This window comes from Typopeltis vanoorti, chromosome 19, assembly GCF_054136105.1.
Source record: "Typopeltis vanoorti isolate ZY-2024b chromosome 19, IOZ_Tvanoo_1.0, whole genome shotgun sequence".
Taxonomy (NCBI): domain Eukaryota; kingdom Metazoa; phylum Arthropoda; class Arachnida; order Uropygi; family Thelyphonidae; genus Typopeltis; species Typopeltis vanoorti.
In genome coordinates, this window is record NC_143567.1 from 80936983 (window position 1) to 80961520 (window position 24538).

The window sequence follows — 24538 nt, forward strand, 5'->3', positions numbered from 1 at the left end:
TTGGTTAATATAGTGGGACCTTATATTGCAGGCATTAGCAAGATCTGGCTATTCGAAACAGACATACTAACAGGTGTCAAGTGCAACACAAAGAAGGATATAATATTTTTAAGAAGGATAGACAGGAGAGGAGGGAATGTTCTGCTAATGATATCAGATGATTTGAATCCAGTTAGAGTTGAGGTAACTGCAATACTAGAAATAGTTTTTCATGTGGTAGTGAGTTTGAAGCCATCTGGTGTGAAGTGGAGGCTAACAAGATTAAATACATAATGATGTGTTGTTACACACCTGGTGAATTAGTTGTTAGTGATGAAGAAATGCATGATCAAATAAATACAATGGTTGTGAAAAGAGTAATCATAATGGGGGACGTTAATTATCCAAACATTGATTTGGTAGCTGTGAAATTGCATGAAAAGAATGAAACTGGATTTATTAAGCTGTTCCAAGACAACTTCCTCAAGCAGCATGTGACAGAAGGGACCCCTGGTCAAAGAGTGTTAGATCTGATTATAGTGGCTCTTGTCTCCTCTACATCCTCCAGAATTTCCCCACCAAGTGTGTACTTTATATCCCAGTATTGCCTACCAGATTTCAGAACCTTATACATTGCAACATTGAACTGACAGTTCCATACTGTTGTCTGTTTATACAATCTATTCAAGTCCTCCTTTAAGGCCACAACATCTGATTCATTGCTCATCACTCTACCTAGTTTTGCATCGTCTGCAAACATTTATATATCTCCAGTTAACATCTATCCCAATATCATTAGTATATGAGTTAAATAGCAGTTCCCCAAAAACAAATCTCTGTTGTACATCACTAGTGACTTTCCTCTTCTGGGATATTGCACCACCATACACAACTTGCTGATACTTATCGGAGAGCCAGTTGCCTATCCAACTCATTAATCTGTCATCCAATCCCATCTACTCTAATTTAGTTACCAGCTTGTAGTGTGGCAATCTATCAGTAGCCTTTGCAGAATCTGAGTATTCTGTTGTATGTGTGCATCTCTTTTGTCCAATACATTCATCACTTTGTTACAATACTGTATAAGTTGTTGAAACATGACTTTTCTTTAACAAACTCATACTGACAAGCACAGAGAATACCACTGTTATTAACTTACGTTTGTATCCCAGCTGTCACAAACCTTTCCAATACCTTAACTACAACTCCAGATATACATATCAGCCTATAATTTATAGCCTTAGCCTTATCACCACCTTTGTGAAGCAGAATAAATTTACCTTGTTTTCACTCCTTTGAGACTACTGCTGTTACAAGAATCTTGTTAAACAGGTCGACCAAGGTTGATGCTAACTCCCTGACACATTCCCTTAAGACACATGATAATATGTCATCAAGTCTTCTTGCCTAGCTTACTTAACTCTTCATATACCCCTTGCTCAACCACTAAGTCTCCTCTCATTTCATGAGTTTCTCCTAATTTTACACTGAGAATAAAACACCCCGATGAATTGCTCACTGAATACCTTGACTATGTTATCTACACTAAGTTACCAGTCTACCACTTTTGTCCATTAACATCATCTTGCCATAATTATTCTTCTTTCTACTCACGACATATCGAAAAAACTCCCAAGGGTTTTTTCTTGGTGTGATTTGATAATTTCTGCTTGTACTGCACTTTTGCTTTTGTTACCCATTGAGTCACCCTCCTGAACTGCCTTTATACTTTTTGTACAACTGATTAATACGCATTATTCATCTTGTGTTGTCTCCAAAGTTCCTTCTTTCAGATTTCATGCTTAATCCTCTCATTCCTCCATTTTACACCTACCTTATTCAGACTTTTGACCTTTGGAATACATTCACATATTGATGTTGTTGCCTTGTACCCAAGCAGCATTTATTTCTTTCCTGCTTAACTTCTCATTCCATGTATAGCTCTCAGTTCTCTCCTAAGCTTGTCATAATCACCAGTGGTATAGTTCCACATACTTTATATCCTTTTCTTTCAGAAGTCTTCATATGAATAGCTGCAATCTAGGGGGGTCACTTCCTGATCACTCTCACCAAATGGAGCGATGTGCGACATCCCAATCACATCCTCTGATGAAATTCTCAGATCTAAAACTCTCAAACAGCATGTCCTCCTTTACATACTGCCTAAGATAGTTGTCTCTCAAAAAATTCATTTACTTGATTTCTTGAGACACAACTATAACATATTTCCAAATGCTGTCTCTTCATTCCAATCTATACTGCCATAATTAAAACCACATCATAATGATCACCTCTTCCTTTGTTTACTAACCCAAGCTGCTTATACATTTTTCATCACCACCTTCTAGATTCCCTGACCTATAGCAACATCCAACCAAATATCTCTTCTTGTCAACTTCACCTTACACTGCTCAAAACCATTGCCACTATTTTCTAATGCATGAATGCTATAGCATTCACACCTATAGCATGAATGCTATAGGTGTGCCAGTGCTTTACGTTACTGACTTCTGGATATGATGCTGTTATAAGTATTAAAATGAATATAAGTAAGAAACTGATGTTACAGATTCACAAAATTAAACTGTTATTGAATGCCCTAAATCTTAACATGAATACAAATAAAACTTGAAACATGCAATGTAAATGTCTTTGTATGTTTTGTGTATTCTTCTATAAAGTTCACATTGCCTCTATTTTTGAATTTGGTAAATTTATTATTATCCATAACATTTGTTATGTTTACCTAGTTTTGAAGCAAAAGTGTTGTGTGTAAAATAAAAGCCCTTTTAATGGAAAAAAGACCATTTTTCATTAAAATTGTTAAGTTTTTTATACTTTATTTACAGCTCCTTTAGGTAAACGAGGATGGAAGATGATGTATGCTACACTAAGAGATCTAGTGTTATATTTGCATAAGGTAGTGTTTTTTTTGTTTTTTTTTGTTTTTATACTGCATAATATTCTATATAAAAAAGTGGCAAAAACCATCATTAAAAATAAAAAAATACATATTATTCGGTTTTTATGCATTTCTACTCTAACTTAGAGTCAAATTCTTTTTTAAGGGATGATTTTGAGTATATTTATATATGTATGTACATGTAAAAGTATAAGCATATTAAAACTATAAAAAATATTATATACAGGGGTCAACACATTTGCAAACTCTACTTGCTATGTAAAAAATTTTACTCACCCAAGATCACCCAGTATTTTAATGACATATCCCAATGAGTCACTAGGTGTTCCATAAATTGATTAATAGTGGTGTGGTGTCCTGTTTAGAGAAGTTATTTATTTATTTTTTAATAAATAAAAAAATACTGTATTTTGTTCATTCCTCAGCTACTCTTCACATGCTAGTAGCTGCAGAATGACAAATGCACTCGCCACAGTCGAGCACATTTGTAAAACCTTATATATATAACATATATATATATGTTATATTCTGTTAATTATAATAGTATATGGAGTAAGATAGTTTCTTTAGACATCTGAAAGAAATCTTTATATATATGTTTATATATATATATATCATCATCATCATCATCATCAAATTCCTGCCATGTACCCTCAAGGGGTGTACAGGATATGACAGTACTACATGAAAAAACTACATCATTACTAACTTCCTATCTACAATTTTCCTCCAAATCAGTCTGTTACTTGTCAAGACTCCAACATTATCAGATCTTATATTTCTATCGTCTAAGGCACTTTGTACCATATCAATCCACCTATATCTTGGTCTTCCTCTGGGTCGTTTTCCTGCCAACCTGGCAGAGAACACTTGTTTTGCTAATCTTTCCTCTCCCATTCTATTTAAGTGACCATACCATCTGAGATTAGCTCTGCTAACGCATTCATGGATGCTGACAATGTCAAGTTCTTTCCTAATATCCTCATTTTTAATATGATATTGCCATTGATGCCATCTGTTCACGCCTCTAATCTTTCTCAGGACTCTCATATCTGCGGTCTCTAGTCTTTTGTCAAGTGTTTTACTTCTGACCCAGCTCTCAGATCCATAAGTTAAAATTGGTTTGAACACTGTCTTGTATACAGCTAATTTAGTGTTCCGACTAATTTCTTTCTTATTCCATATGAATTTATTCAATTGACTTCCCACGATACCAGCTTTGCTGATTCTGTTGTCTATTTCTATATTTAGTTTACCATCTTCAGTAAAAATTGTGCCTAAGTAGCTGAAATGTTTTACTTGTTCCACAGGTTCTCCATTCACAACACAGTTGACATTTTCAATGATTCTGCCTATTATCATTGTCTTTGTCTTTTTATTGCTGACCTTCATACCATATCTATTACAACAGCTATTCAATTTAGTCAGAGAATCTTGCAGACTTGTAGCGGATTTATTTAGAAGTATAACATCATCTGCATAAAGCAAAGAGCTGACATTAACATCTCCAATTTTGATATCAGGTTTAATACCACATTCCTTCATAATGTGATCCATATAGATAATGAATAACAGAGGGGATAATGTACATCCTTGTCTCACACCAGATTTAACTTTAAACCATCTTCCTGTACTTCCTTCAATTCTAACTGCTGACTCACAACTCAAATAAAGACTAAGTATTGCTTGATATAATGCCCCATTGACACCATATAACTGCAGCGTATTGAATAGCTTCTCTCTTGGCACCTTGTCATATGCCTTTTCCAAATCGACAAAACTTAAATACAGATCTTTGTTATATTCCCATGCTTTCTCAACTATTTGTCGTAAAGTGAAGATCTGATCCTGACAGCCTCTATTTGGCCTGAATCCAGCTTGTTCTTCACCAAGCTTTTCTTCCACAATTCTTCTCAACCGTTTCTCAAGTATACTTGCATAGATCTTGCCAGGAACACTCAGTAGGGAAATACCTCTGTAATTCTCACATTCAGTTTTATTTCCCTTTTTATATATGGGTACTATGAGAGCTCTACTCCAATCATCGGGAATTCGTCCCTCTGTCCAGGCTTTCTGAACTATGCAGTGCAGCCACTGTAAGACTCTTATACCACCATACTTCAGCATTTCTGGTCGAATATCATCTACTCCTGCTGCCTTTCCACATTTCAAGCCTTTGATGGCTTTTTCGACTTCAAGTATGGATATGTATTCCTGACTGCATGCCTGGTCAGTGTTTTTTATCACTGTGCTGTTATCACTGCTTGTTTCATTTAGCAGTTTTTCAAAGTAATTACTCCATACTTCAAGGATATCTTTTTCTCCTGTTTTCATTTCACCTTTATCATCTCTAATTCCTTTTACAGCACTCTTTCCTCCATTCCTAAGCTTCTTCAACAACCTCCAGAATATTTTGCCACCTTCTTGATATTTATTTTCTATATTCTTGCCAAAGTCCTCCCATGACTTTTGTTTAGCTAGTTTTACACACTGTTTAGCTTTCTTACATTCTCTGTATTCTGTAAGAGTAAAAGCTGACTTATTTGCCAGGAACTTTTGATATGCTTTCTTCTTTTCCTTCACTGCCTCTTTAACTTCCTGTGTCCACCAGGGAGTTCTGATTTTTTTATCCTTGCACACAACCTCACCACATGCCTCTCTGGCAGAATCAATCAATGTTTCCTTCAGAGTTTGCCACTGAATCTCCAAGGTTTGATTCCTGTTCTCAAACGCTTTCATTTTCTTTTCAATAATATTTCTGTATTTTAGTCTACAGTTCACATCTGAGAGCTGCTCAACTTTTATTCGCTTTAAAACTTTCTTACATGTTATTCTTTTCAATATGAAATTCAATTTTATCCTGCTCAAGACTAAATAGTGATCACTTGCAATTTCAAATCCTCTGTACACTCTGGTGTCCTGCACCAGGGAGAAAACATCACTATCAACAATAACATAGTCAATGAGACTTTTCTTATTCCTAGTCTCTTCTCTCCATGTGAATTTGTGCACATTTTTATGTTGGAACATGGTGTTAGTAATAACCAATCCATGTCCTGAGCAGAAATCCAACAGATATTTGCCATTATTATTAGCTTTGCTCTTTTCTCCAAATTTTCTCAAAATATTTTTGTATGTCTCACAATCATTTCCTACTCTACTATTTAGATCCCCAACAAGGACCAACTTTTCCTTTTTCGTTGTGTCAGTTGCTTTTTCTAAAGCCTCAAAAAATTCCTCCACTTCTACCTTAGTAGAACCTTCTGTGGGACCATAGGCACAAATAAGTCTCATTGTCCAGTTCCCCATTCTCATATTTGCCCACATTACTCTACTTGAGACTGACTGCCATTCAAGAAGATTAGCCTCGTATTTTGTGTTGAATACTATGGCTACTCCTTCTTTTCCTTGATTGTCATTGCCTGAATATAACATTTTGTATTTATTGCTCAGAAAGATCTCACCAGTTTTGGTCTTTTTTGTTTCAGTCACCCCTATTATGTCGATCTGGTACTTATCTAATTCCTCAGCTAGCTCCATTTCTTTGCCATTCAGGCTTCTTACGTTGATAGTACCGATCTTTAACTCTGGTGATGTTGAGTTGGGGTTTGTTTTCAGATTTGTTCCAGTAGCTGACTTTTCGCTGTTCGCGCTGGTTCCCTGGCGAAAACAACGGGGGCCTTGTTTAACCGGGCGACGCCCCAGCCGTCATGAAATTTTGTCATGTTGTACCATCATTTTTTATTTTTTTATTTTGGTTTAACCAATAAGAATACAATTTGGTCGGCTAAATCCCAAATTGCCAGCCCATCCTCGTTCGTTCAGTATCAAAGTAGATACCCAACAGGGTGCACCACGAGAAGGTGAGGATTGGACATTAGGTCAGAAGCCCTGGTCGGTTCTCCGCATTCCTTTAAAGGCTATGTGAAGGTCTCCTCTCAGTTATACAGCTTTGACCCTTAAGCACCCCTATATATATATATATATATATATATATATTTATAAATATAAAAAAGAAATATTATTTTTTATATTTCTATAATGATGTATTTTGTACATAAAGTCGAATGGACCATTAAAGAAAATGGTGCCCATAATGGAGAGGAAACTGCATCAAGAATTTAATATTATTATTAACATCTGACCTTCATGGAGTGCAAGAACGCAATATAGAAGATCTATACTCTTTCATAGCCTACCTCTACTGTATGAAATATCTCCTCCATATTAATCTGTTAACAATCCCTCACCAACTTACATGTATCAATCTTATCCCTCTTTTTCTTCTATTCACAAGATTCTGTAAGTTGCATTCCCTCAGCCTCTTCTCATATCTGATATTCCATATACCTGACACTAACTTATTAAACCTTCTCTGTACCCTCTGAAATACGTCCTCTACCCCTGAAAACCAGGCAACCAAATCTGTGCACAGTAATCCATATGCAGCCTGATCAAAGCCTTATACAAGGGAACCATAATCTCTTTGCTTCTGCATGACAGTGTCCTTCTCATTATTGCCATAATCCCTTGGGATGTTCTTAAACAATTTTGGCAATGTGGTCCCTAAACTTCAAGTCTCTGTCCACTATCACTCCACCTTCTTCATAATTTCTCCATTAATTGTATACTCTGTGCTTAAGGGTCAAAGCTGTATAACTGAGAGGAGACTTCCACATAGCCTTTAAAGGAATGTGGAGAACCGACTAGGACTTCTGAACTAATGTCTAATCCTCACCTTCTCGTGGTGCACCTGGTTCGGTATCTACCTGGATACTGAACGAATGAGGATGGGCTGGCAATTTGGGATTTAGCCAACCAAATTGTATTCTTATCAGCTTAAACCAATATCGAAAATGATGGTACAGCATGACAAAATTTCATGCCGGCTGGGGACGTCACCTGGTTAGACAAGGCCCCCGTTGTTTTTGCCAGGGAACCAGGGCGAACAGCGAAAAGTCTGCTACTGGAACAAATCTGAAAGCACACCCTAACTCAACATCACCAGAGTTAAAGATCGGTACTATCAACATAAAAAGCTTGAATGTCAAAGAAATGGAGCTAGCTGAGGAATTAGATAGGTACCAGATCGACATAATAGGGGTGACTTGAACAAAAAAGAGAAAAACTGGTGAGATCTTTCTGAGCAATAAATACAAAATGTTATATTCAGTAATTGACAATCAAGGAAAAGAAGAAGAAGCCATAGTATTCAACACAAAATATGTGGCTAATATTCTTGAATGGCAGGCAGTCTCAAGTAGAGTGAGGTGAGCAAATATGAGAATGCGGAATTGGACAATGAGACTTATTTGTGCCTATGGTCCCACAGAAGGTTCTACTATGGCAGAAGTGGAGGAATTTTTTGATGCTTTAGAAAAAGCAACTGACACAATGAAAAAGGAAAAGCTGGTCCTTGTTGAGTATCTAAATAGCAGAGTAGGAAATGATTGTCAAACATACAAAAATATTTTGGGAAAATTTTGAGAAAAGAGCAAAGCTAATAATAATGGCAAATACCTGTTGGATTTCTGCTCAGGACATGGACTAATTATTACTAACACCATGTTCCAACATAAAAATGTGCAAAAATTCACATGGAGAAAAGAAGGAAGGAATAAGAAAAGTCTCATTGACAATGTTAATGTTGATAGTGATGTTTTCTCCCTGGTGCAGGGCACCAGAGTATACTTTGGATTTGAAATTGGATGCGATCACTATTTAGTCTTGAGCAGGATAAAATTGAATTTCATATTGAAAAGAATAACATGTAAGAAAGTTTTAAAGGAATAAAAGTTGAGCAGCTCTCAGATGTGAATTATAGACTAAAATACACAAAGATTATTGAAGAAAAAATGAAAGAGTTTGAGAACAGGAACCAAACCTTGGAGAGTCAGTGGCAAGCCTTGAAGAAAACATTGATTGATTTAGCCAGAGAGACATGTGGTGAGGTTGTCTTTGCAAGGATAGAAAAATCAGAACTCCATGGTGGACACAGGAAGTTAAAGAGGCAGTGAAGGAAAAGAAGAAAGCATATCAAAAGTTCCTGGCAAATAAGTCAGCTTTTGCTCTTAGAGAATACAGAGACAAATGTAAGATAACGAAACACTGTGTAAAACTAGCTAAACAAAAGTCATAGGAGGACTTTGACAAGAACATAGAAAATAAATATCAAGAAGGTGGCAAAATATTCTGGAGGTTGTTGAAGAAGCTCAGAAATGGAGGAAAGGTAACATGAAAACAGGAGAAAAAGATATCCTTGAAGTATGGAGTAATTACTTTGAAAATTTGCTAAATGAAACAGATAGTGAGAGCACAGTGGTAAAAAACACTCAGCAGGCATACAGTTAGGAATACATATCCATACTTGAAGTAGAAAAAGCCATCAAAGGCTTGAAATGTGGAAAGGCTGCAGGAGTAGATGATATTCGACCAGAAATGCTGAAGTATGGTGGTATAAAAGTTTTGCAGTGGCTGCACTGCATAGTTCAGAAGGCCTGGACAGAGGTACGAATTCCTGATGATTGGAGTAGAGCTCTAATAGTACCCATATATATACAGGGAAATAAAACGGAATGTGAGAATTACAGAGGTATTTCCTTACTGGGTGTTCCGGGCAAGATTTATGCCAGTATACTTTAGAAATGGTTGAGAAGAATTGTGGAAGAAAAGTTTGGTGAAGAACAAGCTGGATTCAGGCCAAATAGAGACTGTCAGGATAGGATCTTCACTTTACGACAAATAGTTGAGACAGCATGGAAATATAACAAAGATCTGTATTTAAGTTTTGTCGATCTAGAAAAGGCATACAACAGGGTGCCAAAAGAGAAGCTATTCAATCCACTACAGTTATATGGTATCAATGGGGCATTATATCAAGCAATACTTAGTCTTTATTTGAGTTGCAAGTCAGCAGTTAGAATTGAAGGAAGTACAGGAAGATGATTTAATGTTAAATCTGGTGTGAGGCAAGGATGTACATTATCCCCTCTGTTATTCATTATCTATATGGATCACATTATGAAGGAAAATGGTATTAAAAATGATATCAGAATTGGAGATGTTAATGTCAGCTCTTTGCTTTATGCGGACGATGTTATACTTCTAAATAAATCCGCTACAAGTTTGCAAGATTCCCTGACTAAATTGAATAACTGTTGTAATAGATATGGTATGAAGGTCAGCATTAAAAAGACAAAGACGATGAAAATAGGTAGAATTGTTGAAAATGTCAACGTGTTGCGAACGGGGAACCTGTGGAACAAGTAAAACATTTCAGCTACTTAGGTACGATTTTTAGTGAAGATGGTAAATTAAATATAGAAATAGATAACAGCATCAACAAAGCTGGTATGGTAGGAAGTCAATTGAATAAATTCATATGGAATAAGAGAGAAATTAGTCAGAACACTAAATTAGCTGTATACAAGACAGTGTTCAAACCAGTTTTAACTTATGGATCTGAGAGCTGGGTCAGAAGTAAAACACTTGACCAAAGACTAGTGACCGCAGATATGAGTCCTGAGAAAGATTAGAATCATGAACAGATTGCATCAATGGCAAAATCATTATAAAAAACGAGGATATTAGGAAAGAACTTGACATTGTCAGCATCCAGGAATGCGTTAGCAGAGCTAATCTCAGTTGGTATAGTCACTTAAACAGAATGGGCGAGGAAAGGTTAGCAAAACAAGTGTTCTCTGCCAGGTTGGCAGGAAAACGACCCAGAGGAAGACCAAGATAAAGGTGGATTGATATGGTACAATGTGCTTTAGACGATAGAAATATAAGATATGATAATGATAATATTGGAGTCTTGACAAGTAACATACTGATTTGGAGGAAAATTGTAGATGGGAAGTTAGTAATGATGTAAATTTTTCATGTAGTACTATCATATCCTGTACACCCCTTGATGGTACATGTCAGGAATTTGATGATGATGATGATGATTGTATACTCAGCATCTCAACCTTGCCTACCAAATTTCAAGCCCTTGCATTTTGCAGCATTAAACTGAAAGCGCCACTCATTTGCCAACTCACATACGCTATTTAGATCCTCCTGCAAGGCTGTAATATCTGCTCTGTTTCTCATAGTTTTTGTCGACTTTGCATAATCAGCAAAACATAGAAATGGAATGATATACAATTTTCCAGAAGGATAGGGAAGTGAAAAGAAGAGAGAGAGAGAGTGCTATTAATGATTGCAGAGCAATTGTGTCCAGAAAGTATGGAATGTTGTTAGCACATTCGCAGATTTTGAATCTGTGTGGTGTGAAGTTGAAATCAACAGGCTAGTATATCTGATAGGATGCTGTTATGGGTCAGGGAATGTAGAGAATACAGATTGTGAAATGTTTATTCAAATTAATTGGGCATGTAAATAAGGGAAATCCTGATGGGAGACTTTTATTACAGGAATATAGAATGGAAGGAGAACATAGTCAATGGCATGGGTGTTCAACCCGTCGATCACGGAGCAATTTTTGGTCGATCCCTTGTGTATTCCTCCTTACTTACAAATTTAATTTAAAACTGGAAACATAATATTTTATTTATCATTATTTTGTATTATTTTTAATTCGCTTTAAGTGTATTGCTATTGTTTATTTATTTTTCATTAAAATTGCCAAATCAGTAATTTTCTTATAAGTCCGGGTAAATGAATTAATTTGGATTAGTGGAAGTCAAACAGCGAGCCGAGTGAATATGATTATAAGCAAAGTGTACAAACTCCATTATAGCTTAAATATTAAATATTCCAAAGCACATTACATCGATTTTTTTACTTAGGTTTAGTCCCATGTGAATATTGTAAAAAAATAAACTTTGTTTGTCTCAGTATAGTTTGTATTAGAGTTTTTGTAAATCACTCTTTTGAAGCTAACTTTATATACTACTTTAATAAGAATATGTGAGTGTTAAAAACAAAGGCAATGTTTTTGTCGCCAAAGCTGTACATGGCGGCATTAGGAAGATTGCAGGCATAAGCTTCTGTGGCTAATTGGTTCAAAAGACATAATTCGGTGATTACACCACATTTTTTTATTATTCAGTTCTATAAAACACTGAAATAATAGTTCCCAACAAGTTTCGTAAATCGTAGGATTTATATCTTCAGGGGTAAATAGTATAACTTAAAGTTTAAACAAGAGAATTAGTTATTTGAGTTTTATGAATAGCCAGACGGTTATGATTTGTATTTATTAATTCTCTTGTTTAAACTTTAAGTTATACTATTTACCCCTGAAGATATAAATCCTACGATTTACGAAACTTGTTGGGAACTATTATTTCGGTGTTTTATAGAACTGAATAATAAAAAAATGTGGTGTAATCACCGAATTATGTCTTTTGAACCAATTAGCCACAGAAGCTTATGCCTGCAATCTTCCTAATGCCGCCATGTACAGCTTTGGCGACAAAAACATTGCCTTTGTTTTTAACACTCACATATTCTTATTAAAGTAGTATATAAAGTTAGCTTCAAAAGAGTGATTTACAAAAACTCTAATACAAACTATACTGAGACAAACAAAGTTTATTTTTTTACAATATTCACATGGGACTAAACCTAAGTAAAAAAATCGATGTAATGTGCTTTGGAATATTTAATATTTAAGCTATAATGGAGTTTGTACACTTTGCTTATAATCATATTCACCCGGCTCGCTGTTTGACTTCCACTAATCCAAATTAATTCATTTACCCGGACTTATAAGAAAATTACTGATTTGGCAGTTTTAATGAAAAATAAATAAACAATAGCAATACACTTAAAGCGAATTAAAAATAATACAAGATTTACGAAACTTGTTGGGAACTATTATTTCAGTGTTTTATAGAACTGAATAATAAAAAAATGTGGTGTAATCACCGAAATATGTCTTTTGATTAGAAAGATTGTTATTGAAACTTGTATATGTTTGAGAAAGGCTTGCAGACTCTAAGTGCAAATATTTCCGAAGTCAGTCAGAAAGAGTTCAAACAACTTTCCGATGGCCGGCAACTTACAATCAAAAGGAAGCGGAGTAGAACAAAAGGCATGCCGAACTTGAAACTTAAGATGAAAGATTCATACTGATAATTTTTGGGGTTGCCAACCTTCATGCGAGGTCTCAGAGGAGGCCTAATAAAAAGGGATTTTATTAGGCCTCCTTTATGAAGCAAACAGAAGGGGTCCCGGTTCCAGAATTGCTGTCAGAGAGGAGGCTACCCGGTCCAGAGTCGCCGTCAAAGAGACTGCCCAGATCCACGTTGCTTGAGAGAAGAGTTTCCTGCTTCCAGAAAGGAGCTTCTCGGTTCGAGACGTCGCTAGAGAGAGAGAGACTGCTTCTAGGCCACAGACAAGGTTTCAAATTGCCAAAAGGAAGAGTTCCAATTGCCAGAGAAAAGTTTCCCGGTCAGGTTAATGTCAGACATTCACCAGTGTGTTGCGTTTTCATTTCATTACAATTTGATGAATCAAACGACTTCACTGATATCGCTCAGTTAATGGTATTTCAAGATTATTCAAGTAAAGAAGAACTTTTGAAAATTATATCATTATTGGGAAGGACTAGGTGAGAAGACATTTTTTCGGCATTTTGATGAATTTGCAAAACAATACAAACTTTTGCTTTTTAAACTTGTGTCTACCACTACTGATGGTGCTCCTGCAATGATAGGTAATAAATCAGGCTTCATTTCATTATGTAAAAACGATGACAAATATCCAGATTTTTTAACACACCACTGTATTATTCACCGACAAGTACCGTGCAGTAAAAGATTAAACACAAAAGATGTTTTGGATATTACATTTAAAATTGTAAATTCTGTTCGAGGAAAAGCCCTGCAACCACGGTCATTTAAATTACAGGCAGATGATAATAGGGAACTTCTGTTGTACAATAATGTTCGCTGGTTCAGCAGAAGTCGATTTTTAGAAAGATTTCTTGTATTAATTAACGATATAAGAAATTTTCTTGATGAAAAAGAAGATATTTATCCACAATTGAGTGATAAAAGATGGCTGTTACACTTATCATTTTTAGTAAATTTCTGTACGAAATTGAGCAACTTAAATTTGGAGTTACAAGGCAGAGATAAAAATTTAATTGGCATGTTAAATTCAATAAAAACTTTCCAACAATACTTACTTTTATTAAAGAAAAATATAAATGACCGCAAATTTAGACATCTCCCATATTTATTAAATTTTTTGAACAAAATCAAGAAATGCTTTAATGCTATGATTTAAAATAATTTATTCGTGAAATAGAATTAGTTGGGGAAGAAATAAATTCATGATTTAAAGATTTTAATAAAACTGAAATGATTGTATCTTTTATCTATAATCCATTTTAAGAAAACTTGAACATCACAGAAATTTCAAATAAAATTAGTGGACTGTTTGATATAAACCAAGCTGAAGTAGAACTTGAGATAATAAACATTCAGAATAGTTTACAAATAAAATCAATAAACAATGAAGTCATTTGGAAGTGTGCACATGAAAAATTCCCAATATTAACTGATATTGCGTGAAAAATTCTGTCGTGTTTCGGATCAACATACTTGTCAGAAACCGCTTTTTCAAATATGACTGTCATAAAAAATTACTTAAGAAACCAAATTACAAATGATCATTTGGATGATTGTCTGCGATCAGCCACTTCTTCATATCAACTTGACTATGAAAATATTGCGAGGTCCAAACAATGCCAAATTTCACATTAACTTTTTTTTTTTAATCAACCAGCATTTCCTGTAACTTGTGAGTTTGTAATCAATCTGTTGATTGATTAGAAACCAAAGTTTTTTCTGACTTTGGTTTTCCAAAATAGAGAAATAAATATTTTATTCCAATATATATATATTTTTTTGTTGTATTAAAATAATTAAAAGTGATAAATAAATTTTTAAATGCACAAATAAAATTTTTAGTTGTGTATTTTTTTTTTAGTTTATTTATGCGTAATCAGATATCAGGTTGGGGGAACGTGATCTATATAAGAGAGTAGATCGCTGAATAACTTATATATAAGAGAGTAGATCGCCGAATAACTTATTATAGAAAAGTAGCTCGCGTAGTAAAAAAGGTTGAACACTACTGGTCTATGGGAACAAGGAGAGTGAGTTTATTGAATTTCTGAGGAATAAATATCTTAAACTGCATGTGACTGAAGCAACTAGGGGCTTTAATGTTTTGGATTTGGCAATAACTTCACAAGATGTAGTTGTTAATGAGGTATTGCCAGTTGGTGAAAGTGATCATGAGGTACTTAAGCAAGAAAAAAAGGTTACTGCCAAAAATGGATATATGTGGAAGTATAAGGTGGGCGATTATGGGAAGCTCTGTAGTCAGCTAGCATCAATATGTTGGGTAGATGGGCCATGCAGAAAAGATGTTGACAGTGCATGGAAATTCATAAGGCAGTGACACAAGCAATGTATAACTGCTTACCAAGGGTTAAGCAAGTAAATAGAGCAGGAGTGAAATGGATGAACAGTGAAATCAAGCAAGCTGTGTTGGAAAAGAAAATTCTATGGAGAAGGTACAAGAGAGTTGGTGATTATCAGCTCCATGAAGAGTCTAAAGTGCAGTCTAGGAAAGTGATGAGCATGGTAAAGAAAGAAAAGGTGCAGTGTGAAAGGAAATTGGCTGGTCAGACCAAGGTTAATTCAAGGGAATTCTTCCACTAGAATGCAAGCAAGAGAAGGAATAATTATGGCGGGTTGAAACAGTGGATAGTCATGGCAGCACAGTGACCGTTGCAAAGGGTATAGTGGAATTATTGAATGAGCACTTTATCAGCATGTATCATATGGTGTAAATGATGTCATGCAATATATAAAAGGGAGGCGAGTATTAAGAGAATTGGAAGTGAAAAAATTAGCGGTGTATCAGGTGTTGATTCAGTTAGATGTTAATAAGACTGTGGGAATGGATGACATATCACCATGTATTCTTAAGGAATGTGCACAACAGTAAGCTATGCCCTTGACCTGGTCTGGTTGTATAAAGAAAGTCACATGGTGAGTAAGATTCCTTAGAAGTGGAAAGAAAGAACAGTACCACTCCATAAGTATGGTTCTAGTACAGAAGCTTATAATTATAGATCACTCTGTATAACTGCAGTTGTAGTCAAGGTATTGTAGAGATTGGTTAGGAATAGAATGCAGGATTGGATTAACGGACATAGCATTCTTTATGATGGTCAACATGGATTTATAAAGGATAGATCCTGTTTTAGAGTTTACTACCATTTTATGATAAAGTAACAAGTGTGTTACCTTATCATATACAGTGATATTCTTCGCTTTTGTGAAGAATGTCACTATATACGATATTCAATTTTGCAAAAGCATTTGATGGATTACCACATGATAACTTGGTGTACAAGCTGCAGAGGAGGGGAATAGATAGTATTTTGGTTAGATGGAGCGGAGATCGGCTCTCTGAACAATACCAGTAGGTTGTGCATGATGGGACAGTGTCTCGAAAAAGGATGGTAACCAGTGAGATACCCCAGAATTCTTGGGCTCCTGCTGTTTAACTTGTTAGTAAATGAATTTGTTTGCTGATGATACAAAGTTGAAGAGAATTATAAGTAGCACTGCTGATGTTAATTCCCTTCAGGAAGATTTGAATAGACTTTTCACTTAGACCATCGGTTCCCAACCAGTGGTACGTGTACCCCAGGGGGGGGTACGTGCTGGGCCATTCAGGGGTCACGAAAAATAATCAGTAATGACAGAAAAACAAGTAAAGTAAACAAAATGCAAAAACATTAGTTATGGAACAATAATTGTTAAGTTTGAATCACCGCTAATGGAGACACTTCAAAACTAGCTCACATTAGCGAATGATGATTGGTGAGGGTGTGGCTATGAACCCCCCCTCCCCCAAACCACGCTTCTACTAGTCATTACACACACACACACACACACACACACACACACACACACACACACACAGTTCATGCGTCACTTTTATCACCCATCCTCCTTTCCAGAACAATCTCATGTTACTGAACAAAAGTGTCAGTACTTAAAAAAGCTATTTTAAAAACAAGGGGTACAATTTGTAGAAATGGGTTTAAAAGGAGTACGCAAGTGGAAAAAGGTTGGGAACCAATCGATGACTTAGGAGTGGGGTTGTAGTTTTAATATTAGTGAGTGCAAGGAGTGCAGAAATATAAGGCTGTGTACTCTATTGGCAGTGCTGTACTGCAGGAAGTGGATGAGATTCAAGATTTGGGAGTAATGATTGACAGTAGACTGAAGTTTAGTGGGCACATGCAGTGCCAATGTGATAAGAAGTACTTTAACATGTAGTGATAAGGAGGTGGTCAGTGATGTGGAAATATCAGAGAGGATTGAGAGAGAGAGAACAATGATTATGACAATTCAGGACTATGGAATGTTTGCTATGGAGAGAGAGAGAGATTGAAGAAACATGGGTTGCAGAGTTTGGTGGATAGGATGAAGAGAGATGATATGATGGACACATTTAAGTTAGTGAGAGGATTTATAAGATTAATCCACTGGGAATTATAAAAAGAGTAGAAGGTAAGAGACAAAGAACTAGAGGCCATCCCTGGAAGTTATGAAAGAATGTGGTGAAGATGGGTGTATAGAGGAGATTTTTTAAATAAAGAATTGTGGGTGAATGGAACACATTACCAGAAAATGTTGTCAATGCGGGAAGTGGTAAGGATTTTAAGATTCAGTATAATTGTTATGATAAATATGTTGGAAGTTGAATGAACCTCTCACGATGAGTCTTCTGATTCCATAGAGGGCATGATAATAATAATTGTTATTATTATTGTTATTATTTATATGGAATCAGAAGACTCATCGTGAGAGGTTCACTCAACTGACAACATATTTATCATACTGAATCATACTGAAAATTTACCTTCCAATTCCCAAGAAATACAAGTAAACAAATCTGTTCACAGTAGTCAATATGTGGCAAACATAGCTTTATAAAGAGGGATGATAACCTCTGTCAATGTGTTCTTCAACATCCATTCATTTCTAATCTCTATTCACTATCACCCCAAGATTCCTATCCTCATCAATTTTCAGTAAATTAGTACCATTAATGTGATACGAAGTGTGTAATCTTTTCATCCCAAAGTACATGACCTTACTTTTTACAACATGGAATCAACATCCATTGTCCTTTGCTCACACTGTCAATTTATTTTAATCATCCTGTAAGATATCTGTATCACCTTTATCAACTATTGCCTTCCCTAGTTTTGCATCATCGGCAAACAACTGAATATCCCCCTTCAAATCTTCTGCTGTATTATTAATATACAAATGAAAGAGTAGTGGTCCTAGTTCAGAGCCCTGGGTGACTCCACTAGTCTTTCTCATTTGCCTAGATTCCACTCCACCATACTCTGTCTTCTGATGTCTGTCTCTCAGCCACTCCCATTCATGCCACCAGCTTCATATCCATTCCCAATTGCTACAACTTATGTAATAGTTTTCCACACAGTATTCTGTCAAATGCCTTTGCAAAATCCAGCAGTATCATGGTCTAGCCATTTCCTTTATCCAATTCTACATTAAAATGTGAATAAATTACTGAGGCAGGACCTGCCTTTTACAAAGCCATGCTATCCCTATAAAGTATCACATTCTTATCCATGCATTTCTGAATTTTACTTTTAACCAACTTTTCCGATAATTTAACCACCACTCTAGAGATACAAATTCGTCTGTAATTTGCTACTTCTGTCCTGGAGCTACCTCTATGTAACCGAACTATCTTACCCCTCTTTCCATTCCCTTGGAACCTTGCCAGAGCTGAGACTTAGATTAAAAATCTTCATCAGAGGCACTGCTAGTTCACTTGCACATTCTCATAGCACACGAACTGACATACCATTCAAGCCTGCTGCTGTATTCATATTGATATTTTTCAATATACTGAGTACCTCCCGTTCATCTACCTCAATGCTCACGTCTGTGTGTTATCACGTTTGTAACTGCAAAGTCACCACCTGGATGATATATCCTTGCAAAGTGATCACTTAGTACCTGAATATCTTTTGCTTCTGTCACTTTCCTACCATCAGAACTGAGTAAAGTTATCTTTCTGTATTAATTTTTTCTCTTATTTGCTATGTAGGGAAAAAACTCTTTTGATTTACTTTGGCCTGCTTAGTTAATTTTCTCTCGAAATCTGATTTAGCCTTCCTTGCCATACTAGTTACTCTTCTTGCTTTATCCTGCTCATGGGTATGCTGATCACCTTGTTGTTTATATTCCTATCAGAATGCTTTTTTTTTCCCCTAGGTGTTTTGTATTGCTAGTCATTCACTTAATCTCTACTTGGTTTATTCTCCTGACTGTGGGTATGCATTCTGATCAGTGGCGGCTGGTGAAAATTTTAAGTGGGGGTGCTGCATATACAAAATAAAAAAATATTCTTTTTTTCCTAATCTGTAACCAATTTATTAATAAATAAACTTGCATATTAAAATGTTGCTTTATTAAAAATATTTCACCCTCACCACAAACACACACACCAATAATGAAAGTTTTGTATCTCACAGAAGTAACACGCGCAAGCATACAATTTATATGTAGACGCTGCTCAGAGAGCAGTGTCAGATTCACTTGTTATGTACAGTGACAAGTGCAAACAAATATCGGCAAGTCTAGCTGCAATTGGCCGAATGCGATAATTCCGAAACTGCGTTAGATCGCAGTGCATTTGTTTCGTGTAACGATAATTGAAAATATATAATTCTTTTCATATTTTTAACAGTGACATTGGTCATAATTCAGCCTTGTATCTATAATAAATAATTATATGTTATTTTAACAGAATAAAATAAGATTTACCAAAAATATTTCACCCTCACCACAAACACACACACCAATAATTAAAGTTTTGTATCTCACAGAAGTAACACACGCAGGCATACAATTTATCTGTAGCGACACTGCTCAGAGAGCAGTGTCGGATTCACTTATGTGCAGTGACAATTGCAAATGAATATCGGCGAGTCTAGCTGCAATTGGCCAAACGTGATAATTCCGATATTGCGTTAGATCGCAATGCATTTGTTTCATAATGTAAAGCGTTAATTGAACAATTCGAATTATTAACTATTCAATCAATGTTGAAACATAAGCTGTAACTTTAACATATTGTATTGCATTTATATAATGTTGTAAGCATTGTTATTATTTATAAACACAAACAAAATTAAATTTTTTCATTTTTTCCTTGCACTGTCGCAGTGCTTATGTACAAGCCACCACTGACTCTGATACTGTCCCACGCAAACAATCCTTGACCACTTCCCATGCACTAATGACATTCATTCCATGTAATTTCTTATGCCATGGCACTTCTCCAAGTTGCCTCCTAAGTTTGTATAATTGCCAGCTTTGTGGTTCTGCATAAATCCTCTTTCTTGACTGAAATACAATAGAAAAATTAAATAGAATGCTGGCACATTTCACTGTTATTTTTCATCATTATCAAGACAGATAGCTTGAAAAGAAAATCAGAAGGAAACCTGGAACAAACTCCTCCATCTGATTTGAGGAAGTATGAGCTTATGTGAGAGCAGGAGAATGAAATCCCTGAGAGGATGGAGACCCTGTGTGAAAAGGGTGGATGTCGGAAGCAGAAGCAAATGTATAAGCAAAGAAAGAATAAGAATAGGATGGCTTGGAATGAAAGAGGAGCATTTGAATCTATAGAAAATTATGGAATAATTGATGTAGATGAGTCATATCTGAGAAGTAATGTCAGTAGGATTTGCTGTAGACCCAGAAATGAACTACTATTTATTTATGAATGCCAGAAGTATCAGAAATAAGGGTAATGAAACTGTATATGTAAATTATACATTTTTGGTCGTTTTATAATAGAAATACAATTTTATTAATACAGACCAGTATTTTACAATAAAAACATTTATTCAAACCTACCAGTTTCGCCAGCAAACTGTTTGGCTTTTTCAAGGCATTACGGAGATATGAGAGTTAGTAAATGTAAATTAAAAGGAACATAAAAAACGTTGTAAACCAAACTAGTATCGATGGTTACACGTTTCGCATGACAGAGATGACTCATTATTCTTATTCATTATCACGCATGCGTGTTTGTTGTAGACTTGTAATGTGATTACTGGCTAGCTGTAGTTCAGATTGATTGAGAGAGAGGATCAAGTTTTTCCACGAACTGTTTAGAATTACACCCTGATTTCTGTTGAGGTTTCCACCGGTTATTGGTACTATTGTGGCTTCCTTAAATACACGATGTTTGTAGTCATCATCGAGATATGGCATGGAGCTGTTTTGCCAATCTATCGTGTGGTTAGACGTGCAGAAATGATGTGCTAAGCCGGAAGAGATGCTTCTGTTGTGGTTTACATCACCAACATGTTCTTTTTGTCTAATTTCTAAACTTCGTGAAGTTTGGTTGTTGTTTTCTACTTCCAGAGTGAATTTTATCTTGCTATGTATTGAGTTGATTTTATCCACAAACGATTTTAGGTTGTCTAAGCTGTCTTGCCATATGATGAATATATCATCCACATATCTCCACCATGTAGATGGTCTCAGAGAGATTGTAGAGAGAATTTCTTTTTCAAGTTTTTCCATGAAAAGGTCTGCACAAGATGGTGATAGTGGGCTTCCCATTGCTAGGCCTTCTAATTGTTGGTATATGGTGTTGTTAACCTTGAAGAAATTAGATTGAAGGCAGTGTCTAAACATCTGTGTGATGTCTTGAGGAAAGAGGTCTTGGATGATGTTTATTACCTCTTCTACTGGAACATTGGTGAAAAGGGATACAACATCTAGGCTGGCTAGCATGTCAGTTGGTGCAATCTTAATGGCTTGGAGTTTATTTACAAAATGTTGACTATTCTTGATATAGGATTCTGTTGATCTTATTTTATTATTTAATAAGTTTGCAAGATGCTTTGCCAAAAGGTAGGTTGGTGATGATCTTCCATCAACTATTGGATGGAGAGGTATATCCTGTTTATGTATTTTAGCTGCCCCATATAGTCTTGGAGTGATAGGATGTGAGGATTTAAGTGTTCTCTTCACTTCTTCTGGCCAATTGTTACAATTTCTGATTAGTTGGTTTGTTTCATTATGATTTTTTATTGTGGGGTCTCTGTCTAGGATTTTATAAGTTGAGGTGTCTGATAATAATACGTTTAACTTATCATAATAATCTTTAGAGTTGAGGATAACTGTAGAATTTCCTTTATCAGCTTTTGTAATAATGATACCTTTATTTTTCTTCAAGTTGAGAATTGCCTTTCTATCATAAGGAGACGTGTTGAGAACAGGTTGTTTGGCTTTGGCTAGGATTATTGTACTTTTGAATCTAATAGTGTCGGCAACGTTTTTTGGTAGTGGATATAGGCCTTTTTCAATTCCACACATAAAATCCATTTTAGGAATGTGTTTGGGCGTAATCGTGAAATTAAAACCTTTTTTGAGAATATCAGATTCATTTTTTGTGAGGCTATGATTTGACAAATTGAAAATCACTTTGTCAATTTGTCAAATCACTACGATTTGACAAATTGAAAATCACAACTCATCTGGGAGGTTGTTTTGTGTCCAATATTTTTTCTTGTAAAGTTCATTGAATTTCCTAATTTGGTTGTCCTTATAAAGTTTGAAAGTTTTTTCATAACTGCGTTGTATCATTTGATCTAATTGATTCCATATGGTGTATTCTATGTTGTTGAAAATTTCATCAAAGAACTTGCGGCAATTAATATCACTTTTATTAAGTTCGTATCTCGTGTGTTGGATCCTTTCTCTAACAAGCACCAATGAAGTGCGTAGATAAATTTTTTTAGCTGATATAGAGTTGATATGACCTCTGACTATAAGGATATAGTAAGAGGTCATATCAACCAACCACCAACATCAGACAAGTTTTAGGATCTCCAAAAGATAAAGTTCCGTTCTACAAATATCCAGGAGTATATTACATTCCCTGCTCCTGTGGTCTTGCCTACATCGGACAAACTTCACGAAGTTTAGAAATTAGACAAAAAGAACATGTTGGTGATGTAAACCACAACAGAAGCATCTCTTCCGGCTTAGCACATCATTTCTGCACGTCTAACCACATGATAGATTGGCAAAACAGCTCCATGCCATATCTTGATGATGACTACAAACATCGTGTATTTAAGGAAGCCACAATAGTACTAATAACCGGTGGAAACCTCAACAGAAATCAGGGTGTAATTCTAAACAGTTCGTGGAAAAACTTGATCCTCTCTCTCAATCAATCTGAACTACAGCTAGCCAGTAATCACATTACAAGTCTACAACAAACACGCATGCGTGATAATGAATAAGAACAATAAGTCATCTCTGTCACGTGAAACGTGTAACCATCGATACTAGTTTGGTTTACAACGTTTTTTATGTTCCTTTTAATTTGCATTTACTAACTTTCATATCTCCGTAATGCCTTGAAAAAGTCAAACAGTTTACTGGCGAAACTGGTAGGTTTGAATAAATGTTTTTATTGTAAAATACTGGTCTGTATTAATAAAATTGTATTTCTGAAATTGTATATGACCAAATTTATATACCCAAAAAATTGTCAGAATTGTATGAGCAGCATTAGTTATGGAAGGGTGATATTGATTGGTGAAAATGTTAGCTAACCATTGTTTGTGAGGACTAAGATCCAGAGTTGAGCTGACAACAGCAGCATCTTCTTTGATGGATGGCTTAGGCTTGCTAAAGGAAGATTGTGTTTAGCAATCTACTTATTTATTAATACAACAAAGGTAACAAATGTACTGTAAAAAAGGAGATACAGCGGTATACATTCTGATTAATCTTTCCACTAATTAATCGGAACAACTTATTTTCTAGGACAAGTCTAGAAGAACAAAAACAAAATGAGAATATAATGAAAATTTGCCTGATTTATTTTGCACAATGGCATTTATTTGGGCCAGCCCATAACCTCAATCACATGTTAACACTTGAGTGTTAGAAAAATTATGCAATCACTGCATTCCTCTTTCAGTCATTTTTGGTCATGTAAATGGTCAAAAGTCAGTATAGTTAGCCAATAAAATTGCTCACTGCAAGTTCCAAGCAACAGATGGATGGTTGTGATGATGGGAATTGGTTTGGCATTAAATTCAAGAAAACATATGGTCAGAAAGAAAGATAGCACTGATGTTGTAAAGTTATAAACAATCAAAATCAAGAAAATTGCCAGTCTTGCTTCAAAAATTTAATGCTGATGACATATAGCATGTTTATAACACAGGAAACCATCCTGTGTGGCACAATAAAACAGTTCTGTTTCATCAAAAAAATAAATAAATAACACATTTTCTAGAATTCTGGTGATGTGGACTCATTCAATATTGAGAATGTCATTATTGCTATGCTCATGTTCTACTAACGTCCTCTGTTTTTTTGTTGTAATTTTCTCCATCACATACTCAAAATTTTATTTTCATTATAGAATTCAAAAGTGTTATCAATGGATGACAGCCTTGGGTGCCATTTTCACTATGATCTGTGTCTGGTATATCTATGATTGAATGCTTAAAACTACAGTGAGCAGGGTAAACTGCTGATGATACAGACACACTCA

The 24538-nt window shown here is 35.4% G+C and overlaps 1 protein-coding gene across 1 annotated transcript in view; it reads left to right on the forward strand.

Moving 5' to 3' along the window:
• LOC150096287 (uncharacterized) overlaps positions 1 to 24538 on the forward strand; it is a 438969-nt gene that overhangs the window by 211090 nt on the left and 203341 nt on the right. The window contains exon 7 of the mRNA XM_090409023.1: positions 2829 to 2899. Within this exon, the coding sequence (XP_090265149.1) occupies positions 2829 to 2899 (71 nt within the window). The remainder of the gene's footprint in view (positions 1 to 2828; positions 2900 to 24538) is intronic.